This window comes from Passer montanus, unplaced genomic scaffold, assembly GCF_014805655.1.
Source record: "Passer montanus isolate IOZ18808 unplaced genomic scaffold, ASM1480565v1 scaffold41, whole genome shotgun sequence".
NCBI lineage: Eukaryota > Metazoa > Chordata > Aves > Passeriformes > Passeridae > Passer > Passer montanus.
Window position 1 is genome coordinate 313,566 of NW_024368930.1, and position 25,945 is coordinate 339,510.

Here is a 25,945-nt window from a genome sequence, read left to right on the forward strand (position 1 = left end):
ACGGCTGTCTCCTGTAGTTGTAGTGCCAGTAAACCCCAGGAGAGATTGGGAGAAATTGAGGGTTTTAAACAGAGAAGCTGTTCTGCTCTGTTTTAGAAAACTGTTTTAAAGAATGTTTCTTTTCAACAGACCATTATATTGTATAAAAATAGTTGCTTAATAAGCATTTGCATTTACCTAAAGCTGCAGGTACACATGATTCTTAATAAATCTATTGAAATTATCCTGAAAAATTTTGCAGTGGAATACTGACCGTCTGTATCCCAGCAGTTCATATGAGACTAATGCTAATTGTGCACCTGGGTCACTCACATAAACTATGAGTCCTGCCCTACTGGGGCTCTTTTTAATGACATACTGTGCAGCCACCCTAGTTCTGCAGCCTTCTCTGGTAGCAGCTGCACATACATATTTCAAGCTTTGTAAACAACAGAATTTGTTTAGTTAGCTTGTTAACAAGTTAAAATCTTTTCAACCCTGCTTTCACCTAGGAATCTGGCTGCGTGTTTAGGAATTCTCTGTGTATAAATGACAAATGTCCAAAATGAGTTGCGTTTCTTCGTTTGGCCTCTTGGCCAGCGTGTTCAGAGGGCAGAGTCCAGCTTGCCCTGGCCCTTTTCTGAAGGGCTCTGTGCAGCCACGTGTGGTCGATGCCTGTTGGGCTTTGCATGGAGTCGAAGGCAGGCTGGCCTTGGGCAACGTGGTCGGCTCTGCTGGGCTGGGGAGGGAGGCTCTGGCTGCTCTCCTGTTTGTGTTGGCCCTGCTGCTCGGACCGTGGCCCATGTCCTTGTGCCAGCACAAGCCATTTTTGCACAGGGGCTCGCTTGCTGCCACTGACACAAACCTGACTCTAAGGCCGCAGAGCAGGCATCGAGCTGCAGGCAGATAACCAATGTCCTCTGGTTTAATGTGGAGTTTTCAGTACCAGCAAACTGAGCCCATCCATCTGCTAGAGAAAGGCAGCTACCCAATGTGATCTTCATCCTGCTTTCATGGCCAGAAACTCTGGAAGAAATTGCTGCAAGGCCATTCTTATTGCAGGCCTGTTGCCTGGGCAGCACAGGGGTTGAAGATGTTTCTGACTGAAGGAGGCGCCGTGGGAGAGACAGGGAGCTCTGGTACCTAAAGCACTCAGTCAGGGGTCAGCATTGTGCTGGGGTGATCAGATGGTGACCAAAATTGGGACTGTGTTCTGTAGCTGCAGAAGGGAGCTGAGCTGTGCCCCTTACTCCTGTGACTGGAGCAAAACGGGACCAGTGGCAGGCGGTTTCTGGAAGCTGGCCGTGTCTGCTTAGGGCTTGGCAAGCTGTCCTTGGCAGCAGACTTCAATTGGGCAACTATTTCTGCTTTGGTCATTTGTGATGGTCAGACCCCCAAATGAGTACTTCAGATGTGGAGGTTTTCAAACTGTTTTGATGCAATGAGTAGCAGAAGTATGCCTGCAGCTGCCTTTTGTCCTTTCATTTATTCTTTTCAGTATTATGTATTAAAATACTGTTGTGGTGAAGATGTTTTCATATGGCTTTAGAAAAGCTTTTATTGTAATAAAACTGTGGGGAACTTGGTCAGACCTTGGTTAGATCTTTTTTGTTGTTGTTATTTATAGAATACTTTTGAGAGTTAAACTGTTGTTGCTCTAATATGGGATATTATTCTTGCATTATTTTTCCAGTGCAAGATCTGTGACAAGTATCTGTAAAGATGGGCATGATCATGTCTCCCAAAGGCTACAATATTTGTGAATCTTTCAATTCACATATTTTTTACTCTGCAAAACAATCAGTATGGGGGGGGGGGAAATGATCTCCTTGAAAGAAAGAGAAACTTAGTGAAGTTTTTGCATTAGAAAATTTTCTTCATTAAGCAAAAGCTCTGTACACCTTAGTTCTACAGGGTGTCTGAAATACAGCACTAATTATGTTTTGCTGACCCTGGCATTCTGCTGTACTTGGGATTGTAGCTATAGCTAAAATATGTCTTTCTCTGCCAAGACCTGGAGGCAGGACTAAGCGTTGTGAAGGTGTAAAGCTACTCAGAAGCCTGTGTTTTAAGAAGCAGTTCCTGCATGCTAGGGGAATGTGCTGTGCTGAGAGTAAGGCAGATCAAAACAGGGACACAATACATTGGTGGGTCACATATGTTCTCTTTGGATTATAAAATGGTGTTAAAGATGGGGAAGGTAATTAATTCAAAAGGCCTGAATTGAAATTATGTTGAACTGAATTTCTGACTAGTCACCTGATTGGTATGCCAGCTGGATCCTGGAATGAAAAGCACAGTGGTTTAAGAAGTGGTGCTGTGCAAGATTTATGTTGTTTGTTTGGCACAGAAAACCTTGGTCATTTCTTACCAATAACCTCCATTCTGTTGTCTCCTCTCCAGTTGAAGCCTAAAGCATCAGGGGATGGTGTTGCTGGCTTTGCACTGTCACACAGCTGCAAAGTTCCTACTGACCTTGAAGCCCCCAGGCCTCAGTGCTGGATGCTGGGCTTGGCATCTGCAGGGCTGGCAAGTGACAACTGTTCTTTAAGGCTGCTGGGTATGGTTGGTTGTGTGATGGTTTGAGGAGAGCTGGGAACACTGTGCACCCCAGGCTCTTCCATTTTCCTGGTGTCTCTCTGGCTGACTCTGGGGTGGATAATATTACTTCAGTTGGTATGGTATGATTGTGTGCTGTGAGAGCTGAGGGGTGTCAGACTGATGCTCATTAACAAGTGGATATGGCAGAGGGAGCAGCAGTCCTGGATGGAGCTTCTTACTCACAGCTTACAGTTACACAGGTTTTCGCTATGTTCTGCTTCCATTTTCTCTATCCAGTGTGGGTAGGAATTTTACAAAATCAGTACACGCTGTGAGGATTAATTCCTGTGCCATTTACTGACAAGCAGGTCTGGACAAAACCCTGTCATCTGCTGCAGTCCCTGTTCCTTAGTATGATTTGTGTATTGATTCTACTGAGACAGAAGAAATTCCTGAGGTTCACAGACAGCACTGAAATAATCTGAGCTGTGGACATCTGCTCGCAAACAATGGTGTCTCTCCAGAGTTGTGGAGTACAAGTACTGAAAGAATGATCGTTTTCTAATACCTGTAATTGAAACAAGATTTGTAAGCATGGTAATTTCCAGAGTCAGGGTAGTTTTCAGCATGTGCTGTGGGTAGGATGGAAGGTTCTACTGGTGTTAGAGATGATGTAGTTGTGCAGCCTTACTGTGGGAGCTGGTTTAGATATGGATTTGTCAGTGTTCACAGTGGGTGCTTGTGCTGGTCTGTATTGTGCATCGTGGTGATACCTTAGAAGTCCTCAAAAAGCCTTACTAGAGTCTTTGGGATCTGCTGCTGTATACAAGAGAAATGGGAAAGGAACTTTCTTCGTCTCTGTGTTCAGTTTTATGAAAAGCTCTTTGAAAGTGTAGTTAAAAAAAAAAATCTGCTGGCAAAAAGACAGAGTACATTTGAGATTTCCTATCTCCTGGGAGCTTGTCCAACTGATTCTGGATGTAAGGCTTAAGATGAGCAGTCTGAGGGAAGGTTGGATGCATTGGACTCATGGTTTATGCAGTAGCTTAAAGGTTTCTGCAGACCTGAGCGCTCTGTGATGTGGACTTACACTTGAACAGAAGTTGCATACTATGCCTGAGAGTTCTAAAAATACCTTTTATTGAGAAAGATACCTTTTGTTTGGAAAAAAGTAGCTTTTTAAGTGTAAAATCGGAGAGATACATCTTTCAATAACTGGTGAAACTCTGATCTCTGAAGCTGAGGTGTTCCAGGAATGGACTAGCAAATACTGAAGTGCAAAACTGGATTTAAACATCTTTGCTTTATTACTCTGTTATTGATAATGATAACTAAGGCTTGAATTTTTTTTTTTTCTCTTCCAGATGAAATAAAAAGTGAGCTGGAAAAGCCAAGGTAAATTATTAATTACTCTAAACAGAAGTGTGTGAAAAGAACAAATGGAATTATTTTGTGGAAATGTAAGAGTGTATATACATTATAGCTATGAGTTCCTGAATACCCAAACCCACCTTTCTGCCAAACACGTCGCCTGGCCTGTGTGTTTCACTTACACAATGTTTGTGGCTGTGGGTACTCAAGTCATAACTGCCTATGCATTTCACCAGGAAAAAATTGTGAAATTTCTAAATGTGCCAGTTTTGTGCTTCCTTTTACTGGACTCACTAGCCTGATAGGAAGTCATGGGGAGCAGTACATACCCTCTGTTTGATAGCATGTGCTCTTCATTACCTAGATCAAGAAGGTTAATTTAAATATTACTGCAATGAAAGTTTAAAAAAAGTTTTCCAGCACTGTGCTGTGATTGAAAATGAGCAAATGGGTCTCCAGATGTGTTTCTGTTTGCTGAGTGTTCTGCTTATGGGCACTGTTTAATCCATTTTGAATAACCTGGGCAGATATATCAGTTGTATAGGAGTTTTCCAATATTTCAGATAGTGGGACAGCGTTGGAGTATAGTGAGGGAAGCTGAAGAAGATACAAAAAAGATCAGATAGAATATAAATGAATGTAAAATGGATTTTGTGTGATTTTTAAAGAAAATTGGTCTTTGTTTAAGAAAGTATATGCAAGAAAGGTGCAGTACATTTGTATGCTGCTGTGCATTATTTAGCTCTAAATTAAGAAAAAGGAGAGTGTAGTTTGCTGTGATATACATGCTTAGAAAAATTAATAATTCTTTATATCTGACCTAGAGAAGGCACTGCTGCTCCACCAAAAGCAAATTTCATTGAAGCAGATAAATATTTCCTTCCATTTGAGCTGGCCTGCCAGTCAAAGTCTCCACGCATCGTCAGTACTTCCCTGGATTGTTTACAGGTGAGTGTTGTGGGTAAGCTTGCTCAGAGTGAGGTGGAGAAAGCTGCAGTGACCAGACCTGGCACACAGCTCCTGCAGTGAGGAGTGGCCCTGCCTGGGGTCACACCAGCCCCTGCCCCAGCTCCCTGCCCGGGGTCACACCAGCCCCTGCCCCAGGCCCCTGCCCCGGGTCACACTCAGCCGGGCACTGGGCGCAGGGAGGAGTGTGGCTGCCCTGCTGTATCCCCTTTGCTGGGGCTGGGGGATCTCACACCAGGCAGTAAAGGTGCTTTGTCTGTCGTGCTCCACCTGGAGTGTTACCAAGGTGGTGCTGATGTGACAGAGGAAGTCACACTCTGGAAAAGACTGGTGTTAAAATTTTTTTTCTCTGGTTATGGTATGAAGAAGTGGCCTGAGTTGAAAAAGCTTTTGTGTCATACTGAAATCTGTTTTGTCCACATATGGGAGCAGTCAAAGTATTTGCTGGCCAGACAATAGATGGTATTAAATTTACATTAAAACTGGTTAAGTGACATATGCTATCTAAACACACCTTTTTATGCTGGGCTAAACTGTGTTTTTCTTAACAGTATATGGTCATCTAAGCTGCATTCTTTCTGTCTAGAAACTCATAGCATATGGGCATATCACTGGCAATGCTCCGGACAGCGGAGCTCCTGGGAAACGGCTGATTGACCGAATAGTGGAGACCATTTGCAATTGCTTTCAGGGTCCTCAAACAGATGAAGGAGTACAGCTGCAGATAATTAAGGTATTCTATTCAATTCATTTTGGTGCAATGTTAATTTGCTTTCTCTCTCTTCAATTTTGTAACTGAAAAAAAAGAAAGGCAAAATATTACTGAAGGCCCATTTGCTCCACTTCTTGCATTGCTCTGTGTGTCACTGCACTCAGGGAGGCTGTCACCAGGGCAGAATTGGTGAGGAAAATGTACTTCCTATTGGAAGAGCAGGATGTAAAGGAATATTTTAAAAATGTTTGTCCTTTCTGAGATAAACCATCTTTCAGACAATTTGGTGCTCCTCTTAGAGGCTCACTGCCTACCTCCATCAGGGCAGGGAATTGCTTTCAGCCCTGATAGCAGGCTCTGGAACTGGGATGCAGTGCCATGGAATGCTGTTCAAGCCTGTCTGCTCGCCTGGCTATTTTGCCAGTGTATGTTCTCAACAAGGTGTGGTATTATCCATCAGTAGTGTGTGTTCTGGTTCTGAAATCTTCTTGGGCTACTGTAGCTGAGGTTGGAGGTTAGTGAACCTTCTAGTAATCCATCTTGACATTGGTGTAGGCCAGTTGACTCTTGTGTGGAAAAGAAGCTATGGAATATAGTAAATTTTTTTGGAGGTAGAGTATCTTCCTTGGTGGAAAGTTAGTTTTGATAAGACCCTCTAAGAACAGCTCAGGAGAGAGTAGAGATGTGGAAGTCCTTTTGAACTGTGTTTGATTTGAAATGTTGTTGCTTGTAAAACCTTAAAAAAAGATATCTATGTTTTGTAGCAAATCCAGTGATTATTCTGGAAGACATGCGTGAGGAGCATTGCTGCCTACTTGCTCAGGTTTCATTTTTACCATGTTATGGACTTTCCTAGGCTCTTCTCACTGCAGTAACCTCTCCATATATAGAAATTCATGAAGGAACAATTCTTCAAACGGTTAGAACGTGCTACAACATCTATCTGGCCAGTAAAAATCTTATTAACCAGACAACTGCCAAAGCTACCCTTACACAGATGTTAAATGTAATTTTTACACGGATGGAAAATCAAGCTGTAAGTAGCTATTACTTTTTTCTCATATCAAATGTTTAGGCTTGCAAATGACTGAAAACTTTTTTATTATTATTGTTTTAATGAATCTGTCATTGTAGTTGCATATCTGTTGATTTGTCATGTTAGAAAACCTTTCAAATTGTGCAGTGGGGCATACTGACTGAGTTGAAAATAAAAGGTGATGTGCTCTGCTGATAACAAGGTTTCACACCATAGCTTCTGCCAAATGGCATTGGGTAAACAAATGATGCTTTTCAAATAAAATTGAAGTGTATCTTTTTACTCTTATTGGCCAAGTGATTGTAGTTTCACAGTTTCACTGTTTCACGTCTTAACGTCAGTTCGCAAAGGATCATCAGTCCTCACAGGATTTCCCTCAGTGTATTCTGTGCTTAGATGAACCTTTCCATGTGTGTTTTCCAAGTTGCAGGAGTCCAGAGAAGCAGAGCGAGCGCAGAAGCCGCAGTCCCCCGCGGTGGCGGGGTCGCGGTCCCCACGGCCGGGGCAGCGGCAGCACGGCTCCTGGGGAGGCAGGGCTGGCACTGCTGGCACCGTGCTGGCCAACGGGGAGCCCGGCCCTGGGGAGCCCATCCATGGAGAGCCTGGCCCTGGAGAGCCCATCCATGGGGAGCCCATCCATGGAGAGCCCGGTCGCGGGGAGCTGCAGCGGGCGCCTGTCCTGCTGGCAGCAGGTGAGCACAACACCTGTCTGTTGCTTTCACTCACAACCAACCTGTTGATAATGCTCTTGGAGGCCGCTTTGAGGAGCAGTGATGGAGTGACTGGCTCCCTTGGCTCTCCTCAGTAGATTTCCAGAGTGTGCTGCCATCCTTGGCTATAACTGCTGCAGAAAGGTTCCTGTTCTCCCTAGAATTCCAGTTAAACCATGTGTGCTTTATCTATGGAGGATTGTAATAAAATTTGACTTGAACAGGTTGATAAAGGGGAAGGAAAGGAAGAGAATTGTCATGGTATGTGGGATGTGACAGAACCGCTTTCAGGTAGCGAGCAGTCCTGTGGTAAAAATGGTGCATGTTATGAAGACCATATCATCAGCACATACTGCATCTTAATTGGGAATGCTTGTAACAGTTGATAAATAAAATGATAACAGTTGATAAATAAAAATGACAAAATAACTGCATTAAAAATATCAGTGCTTTGATTCAAACAACATAAATAACATCAATGAGTATTTTTGAATTTCTTGAATTTCTCACAAATTACTTTCAATGAGAGCTGCTGAAGAAAACTGATAAATTTTTATGCTTCTGCCCTTGTCAATGTTTTTCCTTTTAGTCTTCTTCCCAAACAAAAATACTAAATCAAAAATTCTTTCCGTGTTTCATTAGAGGAAACAATTGATGGAGGAAAGGAAATGGTTCAAGGCATCTTGGAAGATGTGGTGGATTCAGCTGTGAAAGGTAGTAAAGTCTTCTAAAGTAAAATAGTTGCATATGTATTGATTATAGAAGCATGGAAGTAATTTTTGTTACTAAGTATCTTGACAACAACACCTACTAAAGCAGCAAGAACAGTTTTTGATTGTATCACAATATTCTTTTGCTGATAGCTGAGAAACTTTCTAGTTTACCAGTGCTAGTTCTGTGCCACTTGGTGGTAGAGCTTCACAAAGTCATGGGATAGAAAACTCTTGCATGATTTTAATCATCTTTCCCTTTTCCCCTTTAGCGGCTGAAGAAAAGCGGGTAACAGAACCTGTCAAGGCTCTGCCTGCATTAGAGACTGCAGATACTCTTCTTTCTGGCTCTAGCAATGAAAATGTACAAACAAATGGGATTCCAGATGATGGGCAGTCGGTTTCCTCCACTGATAATCTGGTAAATAACTGTACTGGATGCCAATATACATCTACGAAATAAGAAAAGTTTTTATTGTGACAACTAATAGAGTGAGATTTGGCAGAAGAAAGGGACAGAAACGCTAATGTGTGTGTCCTGCTCAGATTCAAAAAGGAAGCAGCTGCTGCAATTTAAACATATATTGAGAATACCTGACTTAAAATTGATTATATTAGTTGCATTTTAATACAGAGTGGGGACAGAGACAAAGGGTCAGTCAACATGTGTGAAAAGATCCAGAGCCCTTGTAATCCTGTCTAGGTTTAGCTTAAACTGTGGCTGGTTCTCAGAGGAGCTGTGGAATCTCCTAATTGCTCTGTTTCGTTGTCTCACTGAGGGTTTGTGTTGTGTTTCTTACTCTCAAGGAAACAGATGTATCTGGACATCAAGCTGCTGCCAGATTTTCCCATGTTCTACAAAAGGATGCCTTCCTTGTGTTCAGGTCATTGTGCAAGCTCTCCATGAAACCGCTGGGGGAAGGACCACCAGATCCCAAGTAATGTGACTGGATTTATTATTCTGTCCTCTCCTGGTAGCTTTTGGAGACAGTTAAGTTGCTACTGTATAGTTAAGCAGGTATTTAAAATTCACTTGTCAGGCCCTTGGTTTAGTTAGCTTGATGAATCAGGGATTGAAAATAGCTTCAAATTATTAAAAATTCAATGCTTGAGATTTCTCGGTTTGTATAATCAGCTTATTAATTTTACCAGTTGGAGTGGCCTTGACTACAGTATTTGTGGAGCTTTTGGTGGGAGAGTGGGGAAGTGCTTAAGAAGCACTGAGCTGCATATATAGGCTAGTCTAAGATGTTAATATTAGTGAAAAAAATTCAGATTTGGAAGGTAGAAGTTCAAAATTCACTTGGCTGATTTCCACCCCTCTTGCCCCCTGCATTTAAATTAATCAAAATAGCAGTCATTTCTTCCTGATGTAGAATAAATGCTACAGTGCTAATGTTGAATGCAAGTATATATTAAGAAGGTATAGAAGTACATTTAATATTGAATTTTTTCTAGATCCCATGAATTGCGTTCCAAGGTTGTGTCTCTCCAGCTGCTTCTCTCAGTGCTGCAGAATGCTGGTCTGGTTTTCAGGACACATGAAATGTTCATCAATGCAATCAAGCAATATCTTTGTGTAGCATTATCTAAAAATGGAGTCTCTTCTGTTCCTGATGTGTTTGAGCTCTCTCTTGCCATCTTCCTCACACTGCTTTCAAATTTTAAGACCCATTTAAAAATGCAGATTGAGGTGAGAGACTTTTAATCTATAAATTGCATATGCTCTAGTTCTCAAAATTCTGTTCTCAAGGTAAAAAGGCTGGAACGTCCATGTTCATGTCTTCGTTTGGTTTGCTTACTAAACTAACATATTACTACTGTGTCCAAATTCTAATATGCATGAAATATTACTCTTGAAGAGAAATTGCTGAACAGAAATGAATCTGTACATTTGATGTGATTCTAATAAGTTTCAGATCAAGTCCTTAATCTTATTTATTTTGCAGGTGTTCTTCAAAGAGATCTTCCTGAATATTCTAGAGACTTCTTCAAGTTCCTTTGAACACAAATGGATGGTCATTCAGACTTTAACTAGAATTTGTGCAGGTATTTCCACTGTGTAAAAGAATTAATTCTTCTGGTAGGAGATGAAAATTATTTTGGAAAGAAATGCCACATACAATGTTTAAGTATGAAAATTTCAATTTGATCCTAAAGTGCTTGGGTTAAACGTCTGGATTCATCTGCAGTGCCTGCTCCAACTGGCTCATTTCTTTTAAAAATTCTATTGCACAGAATCCTAATACTTGCATTTCCTTTTATTTTCCAGATGCCCAGTGTGTGGTGGATATTTATGTTAACTATGATTGTGATTTAAATGCTGCTAATATATTTGAACGTCTTGTAAATGATTTATCCAAAATTGCACAGGGACGAAGTGGGCACGAGTTGGGAATGACACCTTTACAGGTAAGGAAAACAGCTTTGAAGATAACGTACTGCTGTTTCATAAACGGTGTTATCTTTGCATCATTGCAGATACTTCCAGAGGTTCATGCTGTCTGTAACCTACTGATGTTACTTACTTTTTATTTGTTTAATAATTTGCAATGGACGCTGAAGCAGTGCCATTAATTACTTGGTGATTTTGCCACCAAGTTTGCACTGAGACCAGGCTGGTTCTGGTCTCTTTAGTTTGACTGCCAAGGGAGAGAGAACTAAATGAGCCTTCCTCTGCCTCAGTTAATTTGCTTCCTTTCTGGAGCTCATAAACCAGTGGTACCGTCTGTGGGGTTTGCTTTGCACAGACTTTATACCATATCTCCACCATAAGCATTTTATTTTTAAGATTACACTTTTCCAGTCCTTAGAGGGATACTGTTGTACAGACTGTTCAGCATGGTTTGTTGGTTTGATTTTTCTTTTTTTATTTTATTCTTCTTCTTCATGTTTTAGGAACTAAGCCTGAGGAAAAAAGGACTTGAATGTTTGGTTTCTATTTTAAAATGTATGGTAGAATGGAGCAAAGACCTTTATGTGAACCCCAACCATCAGACTAGCTTGGGTAAGATTGTTTCTGTATGGAGAGACTGATTTATTTAATCAGTTCATTCTTGTGTTTGTTCACTGTTTAGAAGCTATTCAGAAGTGTGGGTGCTAGGTTTGTACCTTAACAATTTGCTTACACAAGTGAGGTATTTTGCAGACAGCTGTTGGTGCTGTTGCAGTAACTGATTCTCCAAGTGTCTGTTTTAAATAACCAGATTCTGTGGATGAGCTTTAGCCAGCCCCTTGTTTACTATAAAGGCTGATGTAGAACAAGACATGTGACCAGTCTTGGAGCTACTAAGTTGAAGTACTGGAATTTCTCCATAGTTGCTGCTGTTTTTCTGCCTTTAGTTGAATTATTTTAGAATTGCATCAATAGAGAATCTTCATGTAATGTAGTGCAGACTGCCAAAAAGTATACATGGTAAAATAAGAATATTAACTCATAGATTTCTGCTTAAAAGTTCTGTAACTAAAAGCTCTTGACTGAAGAAGAATAAGTTAAATCTCACCTTGTTTGTGAATAGGTTCATATAAACCATCTGAACAGGAAATGGCTGAAGGTAAATGTCTGGACACTGGAGGGAGACGGAGTAGTGTCAGTTCCTTGGACTCCACTGTATCGTCAGGAGTTGGAAGTGTTGGTACCCAGACTGCTGTCCCAGATGATCCAGAGCAATTTGAAGTCATCAAGCAACAAAAGGACATAATTGAACATGGGATAGAACTGTAAGCCCAGTATGACAGGAAGACTAATGCTCACTTTAAATAAAATGTATTGTTTCTTATGGTTTCACAGTCACACCTGTAGGGACACTTACAAATTGATATTAATGCTGAAGACTGTTGCCTGCTGTTGTGAAAAACCAGTGCTGGAGGCTGTAATAGTTAAAGGGAATTTAATAAAATCCTGGGTGGAGTGGAAGGGGTTTTCACAGCTTTCTTTTTTGCTGACTCAGCTCTGCAAGAGTGTGTAGTTCTGTAGAAAAGTTGATTTGAGGGACGTAGTTGTCTTGCAGCTCTTACATGATTTGCTGTTCTTTATTGAAATAGAGTTTGAAGAATTAAATCATTGTGCAGCTATGCTTTACTTCTTTTTCATTAATTTGAAGGTCTACATGTCTGTAAATGCTAGAAGAAGGTTTTGAACAGCAGCATTTTTAGCATTTCATGTAGAGTGTAAAATTTTTCATGTTCAAAAGGGTGAGTTTTGGAGTTTTTCAGGTGATGACTTATAAGGTTATCAGCAACCTTATGAAGTGGAGCCTATGGTGTGATACAGGTAGTAGATTTGTTGCACAATTTTAAACTTTTTTCCTAACTAGAAAGAAAAGACATGGAGCTACAGCACAGAGTCTTTGATTTATGAGGACTCTGTAAAACTGAAATTTTACAGGCTGTTATATTTTTAATTGTATGTCAATTTTCCCATGTTTTTGTCTGAATAGGTTTAATAAAAAGCCAAAGAGAGGAATACAGTATCTACAGGAGCAGGGAATGCTTGGCACTACAACAGAGGACCTGGCACAGTTCTTGCACCAAGAGGAACGCCTCTGCTCTGTAAGATTACATGCAGCACAGTTTATTACCCTTGCCCCTGTACCTTTGGCCCTGCCCCCAGTATCTGTGTGCCCTGCTCTGGAGTTCATATCTTAGGGAAATGAACGTGCAAGGCTCCTCATGGACACACCTAATGCCGCAGCTACCTGCTGCTTACTTGCTGTCCCAGGCTTCTCAGTAAAGTGCTGTGTTATGGTGAAGTGCTGGAGATCCCCAGCGTGTCAGCTTTACAGAGCTGTGCAACTCTTGGCATAGAAACCCTCTAGCAGAGCTGGCACTTGGATTGCACAGTAATAACTGTCTCTTGTGTTTTTTAGACTCAAGTAGGGGAATTTCTTGGGGAAAGCAGCAAGTTTAACAAGGAAGTGATGTATGCCTATGTAGACCAGCTTGATTTCTGTGGAAAAGACTTTGTCTCTGCTCTGCGTATATTTCTGGAAGGTTTTCGTCTGCCAGGTGAAGCCCAGAAGATTGATAGATTAATGGAGAAGTTTGCTGCTAGATATATTGAATGCAACCAACGGTAATTCAAGCCCTTTGCATCAGACCAGTGCCCAAAGAACGTTCCCTGCTGTGCTGTTGTGTGGCCCTGAGGGGCAGGGGATTGATTCAGCTCATATCAGGCCAGGAACTTTTGCAGGCTTGTGAAGAGGAGATCTTGCTGCTGATACTGGCTAGGAAGGATACTGATGCTGTCATTTCTTTAAATCCCAAGTACTTGCTAAAAGGAGTTACTGGAAAAGGGAAGCTCTAAGTATGTTAAAATCCAACAGCTAATACAGAGACAATTTTAGACAAATGTAGATCAGTCAAGTATAAAAATCTGTATTAAGCAGTAGAAATGGATAGAATTAAAAAAAATCATGGCATAAACAACTAATAGCATGTTACAGTGCTTTTGCTTGCCTGTTAGATGCAGAACAAAATGTGTATATGTTATTTGATACCAAATAGGCAAAGTTGCTATTGTTCCTAGTGCAATCAACACTCAAGTTTAGTCAGGCTTAATTAGTTCCCTTTTCTTACTCCAGTTGGTGTATCAATGGGTTGGTTTTGTATCAATGTTTATGAAACTCTGTGAGTAAAAAATAAGCCGTTATTTAGCTTTTTTAAGATTATATATTCTTATTCTTTGGGTAATTGGTAGAGAGTATACTTGAAAATCTCAGTCTAGTTTTCAATATTGCAAAAATGATGCACGTCCCCACCCTTTTTATTTGTGTTTTAAACTGCTCAGGGTTTCATGCATTTCTAATGGCTAGCTTCAGTGTTTGTTGGCTCCTTGGTTGAATCCATAGCACTTCTGGGTATTTTTCTTGCATATGGAACTAGAGCTAATGGATTGAGGGAGTCTATAAACCTGTTCTGTTTTCTCCTCCCTCAGGCAAACACTATTTGCTAGTGCAGACACCGCCTATGTTTTGGCATACTCCATTATAATGCTGACTACAGACTTGCACAGTCCACAGGTAGAAATTTTTAAAAAATCCAAACTTACAGAAGTCCAAATGTCCCTGGAACTTGTGTTCAAAATCTGATCTCCAATTTATTCATTCTTACAGGTAAAAAATAAAATGACAAAGGAGCAGTACATTAAAATGAATCGAGGAATCAATGACAGTAAAGACCTGCCAGAAGAGTATTTATCCACAATCTATGAAGAAATAGAAGGAAAGAAAATTGCAATGAAAGAGACAAAAGAATATGCAATTACAACCAAGTGTAGTAAACCAAGTAAGAAGGAACTAGAAACTGGAAAGATCACAGTGCTCTTGAGCTATGGCAGGAACTAAGGGATGGCACAGTGGTGTGCAGAGTCCTTGTGAAAATGTCTTGGGGAAATACATAAAGTACATGTGGAATGGTTGGTAGAGGTATATGAAACGAAACTGGCTCAGTTACAACTTAACCCTGGCTCCGGTGGTGGGAAGAGCTGTGTAGCTGCCTCTGGCACCACTGCAGAGCAGCACTAGAAACCAGATCTCTTGGGGTTTTAAACTTGAGTGTGAGGAGTAACTCAAGGGGGAGCTTACTTTGCAATTAACTTGTTTTTATGTGCTAGACAATGAATGAGGGCTTGATTTGGGCTGTTTTTTTGTCTTTCTCTATAGTTCAGTGGCTGGGAGGTGTCACAGTCCTTGTGATAGTGTTAGAGAACCAGTGAGATTAGAGAGTTTGTCATAATCTATAGTCACCTCTCCTTATACAGACCAAATGAGGGCTTCTTTATGTAGCATGCAGTACATACTAGTATCCCCAGCTGTACCCTACTTTTACTCAGAATAGGTGGTACTGATTTAATTCAAATTAGTGAATTCTGAATCTTCAGCATAGTGGTTTTCTCGGTGTTTTTATGCTGTTTGCAGGTTTTCTCAATCAAAATAGGAACAAAATAGGAACAAAATCTGCTTGAAAATTGAAGTTTCACCCTGCAGTATAAGGATAAAGAAGCACTAAGATATTAGTTTATTTATCGTGGTGGTGAGGGCTTATTTTGTTTGGGGGATGTGAGCCTAAGGAGACACAGGGTTTTCCATCTGATTTTACAGGCAGAATGACTTAATAGAGTATGCACCTCTGACTTGGAGCAATTAAGTAATAGCATGTGTTATATAGTAAAGGACTGAATTAGTTATTTTGTACAAAATAAAGTCTCACGTTTGGGTGTGGTTTTTAGTGCTGGACTTCCTTGATTGCAGCCTGGCGCAGCCTCCTGACTTCTAAGATTTTGCAAGATTTCTAACTTTAGATTTTATTTGCAGTACTTTTGTTTAACATTTTGTGATGCTCAGTGTGAAGAGAAGGAATATGCTCTTGTAAGAAAAGCAAGCAATGTCTGTGTGTGGTGTTTCCCTTAGGCGTAGCTAATGAGAAGCAGCGGAGGTTGTTGTACAACTTGGAGATGGAACAAATGGCAAAGACAGCCAAAGCCCTCATGGAGGCAGTGAGCCATGCAAAAGCACCTTTCACCAGTGCCACTCACCTGGATCATGTCAGACCCATGTTCAAAGTGAGTGTCAGGTTCTCACTGTGTCTTTGTTGTGAAGAATTTAAAGCATGGGAAAAAATGTGGAAGATTACTCTGAAGAGTTTGCTAATGAAACACATGGACTCTTTGGATGTATTTGGCTTCAGTAACCCAGTGTTTTGGGCTAAAGCTGTAAGAGACCTCTGAATTTAGTTTCTTCCTCTGTTTAGCTTGTGTGGACTCCACTGCTGGCAGCTTACAGTGTTGGCTTGCAGAACTGTGATGACCCAGAAGTTGCGTCCCTGTGTTTGGAAGGAATACGCTGTGCCATTAGGATAGCCTGTATCTTTGGAATGCAGGTTGGTGCCACACCTAGCCTGGGACTCGCGGAGCGCCACGTGGGCTCTGGGAGGCAGGTGGAGAATTGCAAACAGCTCATACATAGGACATGAAGTGTCTCATCTGCTTTCTTGAAATGGTGAAAGGCCTTGATGTGATCAAGCATTTCTTCAACTCAGCTTTTCTTGCTGAATCTTTTATTGAGAGCGTTTGCTAACTGGCATCCTACTCTCGTTTAGCTGGAAAGGGCTCTAACTGTCCAGTTAGAGTCCAGTTATAGTGCCAGCTATCCATAGAAGGAAAATTTGTAGGCAAGTTGCTTTCTCTGGTTCTTCGGGGACTTGATTTTCATGCTTGTTTCTGTGTCTTGTAGCTTGAACGAGATGCTTATGTCCAGGCCCTTGCTCGTTTTTCCTTGTTGACTGCCAGTTCCAGCATTACAGAAATGAAACAGAAGAACATCGATACCATTAAGACGCTCATTACAGTTGCTCACACAGATGGCAACTATCTTGGCAATTCTTGGCATGAGGTAAATCTTCATTAGTTTAAATAGTGAATGTGGTGTCATATTTTTTCTTCTACTATCAGCTCCCAGAAGTCACTCAAAAATGCAAAGGAAGTGCATTATATTGTTAAGTTTTTGTTGTTTGTTGTTTTTTTGTTTTTTTTTTTTTTCTAATATGTAGATAAAAATAATGCATTGCATTTTTTTAAGACATTGTGGAAACTGTGTGACAACATTGTAATTTTTGTGGCTGCATTTGATATAGGATTTAAATGATATAAAAAAATCTCATTTGGCTTCAGAAAATTCCTCATATAAACTGTTGTAATTTTACTCATGGAAACAAAATATTCTAGCTTACAGATCCACACTTGTCTATGCAATGTTTGTCAACATTTGCACCATAAGCAGCTGAAAAATTAGGGCTAAAATACTTTGGGGGATGATTGGTAAAGATGAGCTATCAGGAGTATATGCATTTTTTTAAATCCTATTTTCCAGGAGCAATTTTATCAGCTCTAAATCTGTGCTGTTGCTAAAAGGAGCATTTCTACTGCATTATGTTCTCTGGCTCTAGTCTTGGGCTATATGATATGAGCCAAAATGTGCTGGAGCTGACAGATGTCTCAGACCTGGCTCACAGCACACTCTGCTGAGTGCTTGTGCCAGCCAGGGGATGTGGCTGTGGGGGAGGAAGGAGGAGGCAAGCACAGCACTGGCATTTACACTGTCTAGGCTGGAACATTGCTACTCGAGTGGTGATAGCTGCAATGTTTCAGTCTTTTCATCTCTAGGACCATGAAGTCTCTAGAAGATCAGCTCCAACTGGTTTATAATCTTGAAAGTTGATGGTGTAAAAAGTAATGAAAAGGGATCCTTTAGTAGTTACAGATCCAGGTTAGATTTTGGAGCACTGTTTATTTTATTCTTGTATTGGAATGATTCATGTGGCTGATAATAGCGAGTGCAATCAACTTAATTTTCATTTTTATTAGTAATGTTTTTAGCTCCATCAAAGCTGTTATAACGGCCAAAGTTGTTTGAATGGCTGGAGAACCTGGGAAGGTCATAAATGTTAAATACAAATATATGTTAAGAATAAAAGAATGGTGGTGTGCAGAAACACAATGTTAAATTTCTTTTGGTTTTAGATCTTGAAATGTATCAGCCAGCTGGAACTGGCACAGCTCATAGGAACTGGTGTGAAAACTCGGTATTTGTCTGGTTCTGGGCGTGAGAGGGAAGGCAGCACTAAGGGCTATGCCTCTGCAGGAGAAGAGTTTATGAGCCTGGGATTAGGTAAGATTATTAACCTTGAACTTCACAAAGATACACATACAAGTGGAGTAAGGATGTTAAAGAATCCTCAGTGTTGTAATATACTCAAATATATTTACTTGCCTCCAGGGGAAGCTGTGTTGGATTAATGAAACTGTGTATTCCAATATGTGTTTATAATTACCAAATCTGTTGTAACTTTGGAATTAGGTTAAGCTATTTAATAACTACTCCACATTTATTTGTTGGAATGTGTTGTTGTCAAAACTGTTTTGCTGTACGAAGTCATGGTTTTGTTAAAAGTATTAATTAATTTGAAAAAGAGCCATTTATTTTTAGGAATTAATAGATGTTTCAATAACTGGCAATTGGTTTTTCAAAGGAATTTCTTATCTTTACATGTTGGGCTTGTTATTCCAGTTCCTATTGTTTCTGCAGTGTGTACAAGAAACAAATCTTAGATTTTTGACTTAAATTACAGGGACAAGGCAAGTTGCCTTAATCTTTGTAAAACCACTAAGGAATCAATTTAATTCAAAAAAACTTTGGAGTGGATGCTATAATGATGATTACAATGAATACAGAACTGTGTTCAGCATTAACTATTTGTAGCTGACTTAGAGTTCATATTTTAAAATATTTTATCTGTTCCAATTTTATTAACAATATAATATCATCTTAACCTAATAAATATAATGTTTAGCTGGGTAATAATCTGGCACAGATTTGGGAAAGGCGCTATCTGCTCTATATAAATTACATGGTAACTAGAAGCAGTAGTCACTTCTCTTTGTCTACTTGTTTGATGTTGGAGTTAATAGTAAGTTATTATTTCCTGATGGCAAATGCTGTTTTTTGCTGGATTTATGGCAGGGAACCTCGTTGGGAGTGGGGCTGACAAACGGCACATGGCGAGCATCCAGGAGTCTGTGGGGGAGACCAGCTCGCAGAGTGTGGTGGTAGCAGTAGACAGGTACTGAGAATGTAACCTCTCACTTTTACCTAAATCATCATCTTTGTCATCTGCCCTTCTGAAGTGTTGTTTAAAGACATGCTTCTTTCCTAAACTGTGTGTTGGAATGGGAGTTCTGAGTAACTACTGATCACAATGTTCTGCAAGTCTGCACAATCATATATTCAGACTTGCAGTGTTTATTCTAACCATGAACACGTCTATCACCACATCAAACTCCAGGACATTTGGGAATGTTCTCTGCTTTATCAGTGTTCTATATGGACCACTATCAGCAGTCTGAACTCCTCTCAAGATCCAACAGCTGAAGGGGAAGAAGGGACAGCAGTGCATCCATAGTCTTTCTCCTGTCTGATTTGACAGCCACAGCTGACCATATTCTCAGAGAATATAAAGATCAAAGGTGGCTGATAACAGTAAAGTCTTGTAGCAAAGCTTTCTGTCTGTTTATTGTCCCCATGAAATTTAACATGCTGTCACCCAAATGAGTGTTCCAGTATAACCTGGCCTGTGTAAACTTGTGAGCCTGTGCCTGTTGCTGCAGTGGGGCAGGAGCGTGGTAGACTGACTTGGTGCAGGAAACAGGATGCTTAGACTAAGGAAAGATGCATGTACTGCTGCCAAGGAGCAAGAATACAAGAGATGCAGAGTTCGTGGTGTGGAGGACTGTGAAGTACCTCCAGATGTGCTGACCTTTTGCTGCAGCATTGAGCTGTAACCGATTATTGCGGATGCGCAGCTGAAACTCCAACTGCTGTGTTTGTTGTAGGATATTCACGGGCTCCACGAGGCTGGACGGGAACGCCATAGGTACGTGTGGTGGGTTCCAGGGCCCCTGGCACAGGAGCAGCCTGGCTCACAGCAGGCTTCTCCCGTGCAGTTGACTTTGTGCGGTGGCTGTGTGCTGTGTCCATGGACGAGCTGGCGTCCCCGCACCACCCGCGCATGTTCAGCCTGCAGAAGATCGTGGAGATCTCCTACTACAACATGAACCGCATCCGGCTGCAGTGGTCGAGGATTTGGCATGTGATTGGAGATCACTTCAATAAGGTACGCTTTAAAATCAAGTTACACAATATGCATAAATAGTGGGACTTCTTGAATCAACTTTTCCCTTCTGTGTTGTTAGGGGCTTGAACTCTGATACTGAAAAAAATTGTATTCAAGGTACCTAAAAGAAGCACCTACTTAAAAATCTAAAATGTACGAATAGAAATGTTTATAGGAATTATCTTTAATTATATAATTTGGTCTTCATCATATGATTTGGTATTTTTGTAATTTTTACGTGTCATTTTCTTCGGATAAAATGCCAAGTTAGTTTTCCTCTAAAATGTACACAGGTGATCCTTGAACAACAGTTGTTTTCTTAGGAAATTGAATCCTGTTAGGAAGAGATTTTTAACCAAAGATTCCATTTATTTTATTGTATTGTACTGTATTTTAATTTTAGCATCTAGCTAGCTATTACAAATCTGCTTGATGCATTCAAAATCCATAGGTCTGTTTAGATGGATGAAATGACAGGAAGCCCCCTTCAACAAGAGCCCCATCTTCCCCAAGTATCAGAACACTAGAATGTGCTAGCAGTATTTAGTGGGCTGAGATGGAACTTGAGTGAGGAATTTGTTACTCATATAAATGACACATTAATGATAACTGTATGAAAATATGCTTTTCTTCTAGGTTGGGTGTAACCCTAACGAAGATGTTGCCATCTTTGCTGTAGACTCATTAAGGCAGCTGTCAATGAAGTTTCTTGAGAAGGGAGAGTTAGCCAACTTCCGCTTCCAGAAAGACTTCCTAAGGCCTTTTGAGCATATTATGAAGAAAAACAGGTGTGAGACACTGCAATTTCTGCTTTAGCTTTAGTCCTGCTTAAGGATGTCACTTGGTATGGGTCATGGTCATGTACAGGGAAGTGGGGGAGTTACTTTGTGCCAGTGTAAAGTAATCTTGCTTTCCTTTCTCTGTCTTCTTTTTTTTTTTAAGATCTCCGACTATTCGAGACATGGTGATCCGCTGTATTGCTCAGATGGTCAACTCTCAAGCCGGTAACATTCGTTCAGGCTGGAAAAATATCTTTGCTGTCTTTCATCAAGCAGCGTCAGACCACGATGGGAATATCGTAGAGCTGGCCTTTCAGACTACAGCACACATAGTTAGTAAGTACTGCTTGACAGATGCATGCACCCAAATTAGCCTGCCTGCTGTGAGTCTGCTTCAGAAGGCTCATCTGAATAAGGCTTTTGTATTTCCAGGCAAGTAAACACGCAACCTTGCTGCCAGACTGTTTAAACTCTGCTGCTGGGTCATACCCTTTAGGTCTCCTGAATGCTATGGACAGGACAGACTAGAAGCAGATATTCTGCTGTAGAAATTGGGAATGTGGTTGGTGAGGTGCGGCAGGGAAGAATGCAAGAGAGGGCAAAGAGCCATGTTTAATATAGAAGATCTGGTCCTTTTGTGTTTGTGTGTTCTGTAGCAGTATGCCATGGATGACATGCCTAGATTGATGCAGTTTATCTATGGATTTCAATATCAGTAAATTTTAAAAAGTGTATTTTGTTCTTCACAGCAAATATTTTCCAGCAGCATTTTCCAGCTGCAATTGACTCATTTCAGGATGCAGTAAAATGCCTCTCTGAGTTTGCCTGTAATGTTGCCTTCCCGGACACCAGCATGGAAGCCATCAGGCTTATTCGCTACTGTGCAAAATATGTCTCAGAAAGACCACAGGTATATTTGAATTTTTACCCCTGCTGCATTTTCATACTCTCTTCTGCTGTTAAATGGAGGTTGATCTACTAGGAAAGAGCTTTCTTACTCAAACTTTAATTGCAAGTGTTTGTATTTAAATTTGGATTTAGGAGAAATTTTGGTATTATGTAAGCAGTAAACCAGGGCTAGTTAAGTAATGTTAAGTCTTGTAAGTCCAAATGGGAAATAACTGAATTGAATAGTTTTTGGGGGTTTTTTTTTGTTTTTGCAATGTTAAGATGACTTGGAAAGCAGTGCTTCCTGTTCTGTCACCCTAGTTATGTCTAGTTCATTTGGTTACAAATGTGTATTCTTCTCCATCACTCTGTTGTGTGAATACTGAATTTAATAATCACTGGCTGAGGAGAGCCTGGAGTCACATTGCAGTTGCATGTCCCCTGTGCATGCTGTATTCAGCATACCAGAGACTTGTAGAACTGGTTTCTGCCAATTTTAGATTTCCTTGTTATGTGTATTGATGTAACAGTTGTCTGTCACTATTAAAGTTGCTTTCTAAGAAGTCCAAACCTCAGCAACTTGTAAGGCCTTTACCTGGACTGAAGTAAAACCAGATTGAAGTATTTATTTCTGTATATTATTTTCTAGTATTTTTGCAAATAATTACTTCTCAGAGCTATACTTATATTTTGCAGAATTGGAGTGTTACAGTAGGAACTAAGCTAACTTTCCAAGTTTGTCTGTACCACTGGTAGTATCTAAATTTGTCACATATAAATTCTTTAAATCTTTTTTCCTACTAATCTTCAAGGTATTAAGAGAATACACAAGTGATGACATGAATGTGGCTCCCGGGGACAGAGTATGGGTCAGAGGATGGTTTCCTATTTTGTTTGAACTTTCTTGTATCATCAATCGTTGCAAGTTAGATGTTCGTACAAGGTAATAAAGTTCGGGTTTTTTTCCATTTTTCTTTTAATTCATTTAGTGAAGAAGTCACAGGAACACATTTTAACATCTGTTCCTGTACTTGTTTTGATTTGTTTATAGAGGCTTAACAGTGATGTTTGAAATCATGAAGAGTTATGGACATACCTTTGAAAAGCACTGGTGGCAAGACCTGTTTAGAATTGTGTTTCGGATTTTTGATAATATGAAACTCCCTGAGCAACAAACGGAGGTAAAACAAAAAAAACCAAAACCAAAAAGCAAGCATTCCCTAGAGCTGTCTTTTTAAGGACTTGCACATCTGAGTCAGCGGTTTCTATTGACATCAGACATTGCCACCACATACTGCCCCAGACTTAACACATTCTGTATTCCTTCAAATTCTGTGGCATGAATGAAACTTGCCACAGTGTCCAGTAACCTGTGTGTGTGTCCATCTGATTGTTTTCACGGAGAATGTTCTCCCTCTGTTGTGAACGTGTAGTTTTCTGACCAGTGTTCATGTAGCCAACTAAGTGCTTCTGACTAGGCATCTGCGGTCGTGAGGTTTTAGTTCTGAGTTCTCCTCTCCTCAGAGTGTGTCTCTTGTTGACCAGCCATGTATAAGCCAAGCGTTGTCATCATGGAAGAATCCCCATAAAACCAAAGACTTTTCATTTTCTGTCCCAGAAATCAGAGTGGATGACCACGACATGCAACCACGCCCTCTATGCCATCTGTGACGTGTTCACACAGTTCTATGAAGCTTTGCACGAGATCCTTCTTCCTGACATACTTGCACAGTTACACTGGTGTGTGAAACAAGGTAACTTGTTTACCTGTATCTTTTGATTAAATGTAGTTTTAAATGTTCATTACTTAAGAAGGGGAAGGTTAACTGAATTTTGGAAGAATAAAAGTTCCCATTAGGACAATATGTGTTGCAGTAGGTTGATGCAGTATCTTGAATATCTGAGCATCAACCTTTTTATTGAGTTAGGCAACTTTTTTGTTACTGTGTTCATAAGGGTCTCATGGTGTTACTGTGACACAGCAAAAGCTTTTGGAGAATGGTGTCAATCTTCTGAGCCTTCTGCCAACAACCTTTAGTGGTTTGACTGCAGCGATACATTACCTCCTTTGTTTACACACATAGAAACATGCATGCATTCTGATTTTTTTTTCTTATTTTCTGGCACTTGCTTTCCCCCCCTTCTCCCAACTAATGAGTACTTCTAAATACAGCTTTGTAAAAAACATGTTTTCTTTCTGTCTCCAAGTGTTACACCTGAAATCCTGCATGTTACTGCCGTGGAGTATCGGGGGACAATCTTGCAGTAAATCACAAGTTTACGATTGCTGCTTTTCCTTCCTTTTTCTCACTCTGTGCTTCCCTTCTGCTTCTGCCCTGTCTCTTGTCTTCCCAGGTTGGATTTCCATCTCATGGAGGCTATTTTGAAACTTTTTTTTATTCAGTGGGTTCTTCAGCTTCATATTATTGTAATACATTGTATAAGTAGGCTTTGAGCCAAGAGACTGTGCATTTCTCATTATTGGTAAAAATTTTTAATGGAGCAGTAATAGGGAGTACTTAACTTTTCCTTAATATTGTAGAAGTTGATAAATATGGAACATATCTTTTACAGATAATGAGCAGTTGGCACGATCAGGTACAAACTGCCTAGAAAACCTGGTAATACTCAATGGACAGAAATTCAGCCCTGAAGTCTGGGGCCAGACATGCAATTGTATGCTAGAAATCTTCAAAACAACTATTCCTCATGTGTAAGTTCATAAGTTTAATTCTTGTATTGATACCCAATATACCCAATTCTAAAGCAACAATATTTACCTTTTTTGTTTATTTCTGTTTTGTTTGATTTTTTTGTTTTGTTTTGTTTTTTTAACTCTGTGAAGCTTGCTGACATGGAAGCCTGTAGGAATGGAAGAAGATTCATCTGAAAAACACTTGGTAAGAGTTAACTCAGGGTGGTAGGGGTTGAAGGGTTTTGTATTAGGCTAGCTTTTGAAGTATTCATTGTAGTCAATACACTTGACAAGGAATTGATACTGGATTGTATTTGATGTTACTGTAAAACATGATGTAAAGAATGGATGCAGGAAGCCTTTGAATCTAGGATTAGAGAAGTCCTCTGAAAAGTGATAACTGGTTGGGAGTTAGTGTTTCAGATTGCTGGAATTGCTCTGCACTCTCTTCTAGGATTTGGACCTAGATCACCAGTCTTTAAGCAGCATGGATAAAAATGCTTCTGAAAGAGGACAAAGCCAGTATTCAAATCCAACAGATGAGAGCTGGAAAGGTGGTCCTTACACAAGTAAGGAGAACATACCAGCTTTTTCAATGCACCTTTATAGCCAGTCTTAATTCACTTCTGTAGCTCTCTACAGAAAGTTTTGGGGCAGTTAAACTTGGGATAAGTCTTTGCAATTTTATGTTTATGCCTTGCAGTGAGATTTTCTCATTAGAAGATAATTCACAGCATCACTAAATATCAAATTATTAAAGGGAATGTTATATTTTGCTACCTTGCTGTAAGTGAATCATCATGAATTGCTTCTGAAACTTGTGTTGCTCCATTTAATTAGACCAAAAACTATTTGCTGGCCTCCTGATCAAGTGTGTGGTACAGCTGGAGTTGATACAGACCATTGACAACATAGTATTCTATCCAGCAACGAGCAAGAAGGAAGATGCTGAGCACATGGCTGCAGCTCAGGTACATCAGACTTACTTGCAACCTTGTGGTGACAGTAAAGTACAAACTATGGAACGCTCTGACGTGTTCACAAAATAGAGTCTTCTTCTGACTTTTAGCATTACCCTGAATGTGTGTGTAAGCTACTCTTGTGATTTTTTTTTTTTTTGTCTGCATCCAGTGTTGCCTGGTGGTCTGCCTGTTGTAGTATTATATTACCTTAATTTTTATTATCAGTGTCATAGATTATGGTTGTTTTATCATGAATACATACTATCAAAAATGGTTTTTGTTTGTTTGGGGAAAAGCATTCTTTTCTGCTCACTAGACTGAGTGTCTTTATTTAGCCACAGCTGAGGCTCTGCTCATCTCTGGATGTTTGCACAGGAAGTGTTGCAGAAGTTGAACTTCAGCAAGGTCAATGGTCAAGATTTCATTCTTTGCTGGCCTCAGAGATGTCCCTGTCCCTGGACGTTCTGATTCTGGGTGGTAGTGCACAGTAGCTCTGGCTTAGCTGTTAATAAAGCTCTAAGCTGGAAGTTCTGGCTAGTGCATTCAGGTAGTGTTTTGGGGATGCTGTAGTTAAATTCCTAATGAAATTAGCTAAAAATATTGACCAATTTAATTAAATTTGACATGAGCCAAAGAAGGGGAATTTCTACACTAGGCAACATTTAAACCCGCACTGTTTTTGTTCTTCATTTTGATGTTTTCAGAATTCAACAGACCTACCCAGACAGCTTCTAGAGAAGAGGAAATGTTCTGTACCTTATTGCTGTGACTGCAGTGTTTCAATAAGGGAGTACTTCCCTCATTCTTGAGTCTTATTTTCTTTTCTTATCAGTAGCTAGGATCAGTCATAACTTCTCTCTTCTTAAGTACCCCATTAAGAAGAGTACAACTCTGATCTTTGACAGGCCCACCCTGCTGTGTTGTACTGC

The 25,945-nt window shown here is 40.3% G+C and overlaps 1 protein-coding gene across 3 annotated transcripts in view; it reads left to right on the forward strand.

Moving 5' to 3' along the window:
- Nucleotides 1-25,945, forward strand: part of ARFGEF2 (ADP ribosylation factor guanine nucleotide exchange factor 2) — a 34,140-nt gene that overhangs the window by 2,784 nt on the left and 5,411 nt on the right. For 2 of the 3 annotated variants that reach the window (XM_039719178.1, XM_039719177.1), the window contains exons 2-35: nt 3,885-3,915; nt 4,716-4,839; nt 5,444-5,590; nt 6,426-6,605; nt 7,030-7,297; nt 7,958-8,029; nt 8,298-8,446; nt 8,833-8,963; nt 9,484-9,718; nt 9,975-10,074; nt 10,298-10,437; nt 10,924-11,032; nt 11,544-11,745; nt 12,465-12,576; nt 12,894-13,099; nt 13,961-14,045; nt 14,139-14,310; nt 15,435-15,586; nt 15,775-15,903; nt 16,257-16,415; nt 17,543-17,690; nt 18,543-18,642; nt 19,412-19,452; nt 19,523-19,692; nt 20,329-20,480; nt 20,635-20,807; nt 21,221-21,381; nt 22,172-22,302; nt 22,411-22,540; nt 22,978-23,113; nt 23,934-24,072; nt 24,205-24,259; nt 24,509-24,623; nt 24,895-25,025. In XM_039719178.1, coding sequence (XP_039575112.1) covers nt 3,885-3,915; nt 4,716-4,839; nt 5,444-5,590; nt 6,426-6,605; nt 7,030-7,297; nt 7,958-8,029; nt 8,298-8,446; nt 8,833-8,963; nt 9,484-9,718; nt 9,975-10,074; nt 10,298-10,437; nt 10,924-11,032; nt 11,544-11,745; nt 12,465-12,576; nt 12,894-13,099; nt 13,961-14,045; nt 14,139-14,310; nt 15,435-15,586; nt 15,775-15,903; nt 16,257-16,415; nt 17,543-17,690; nt 18,543-18,642; nt 19,412-19,452; nt 19,523-19,692; nt 20,329-20,480; nt 20,635-20,807; nt 21,221-21,381; nt 22,172-22,302; nt 22,411-22,540; nt 22,978-23,113; nt 23,934-24,072; nt 24,205-24,259; nt 24,509-24,623; nt 24,895-25,025 — 4,685 coding nt within the window. The remainder of the gene's footprint in view (nt 1-3,884; nt 3,916-4,715; nt 4,840-5,443; nt 5,591-6,425; nt 6,606-7,029; nt 7,298-7,957; nt 8,030-8,297; nt 8,447-8,832; nt 8,964-9,483; nt 9,719-9,974; nt 10,075-10,297; nt 10,438-10,923; nt 11,033-11,543; nt 11,746-12,464; nt 12,577-12,893; nt 13,100-13,960; nt 14,046-14,138; nt 14,311-15,434; nt 15,587-15,774; nt 15,904-16,256; nt 16,416-17,542; nt 17,691-18,542; nt 18,643-19,411; nt 19,453-19,522; nt 19,693-20,328; nt 20,481-20,634; nt 20,808-21,220; nt 21,382-22,171; nt 22,303-22,410; nt 22,541-22,977; nt 23,114-23,933; nt 24,073-24,204; nt 24,260-24,508; nt 24,624-24,894; nt 25,026-25,945) is intronic. The other variant, XM_039719180.1, reaches the window with a different exon arrangement.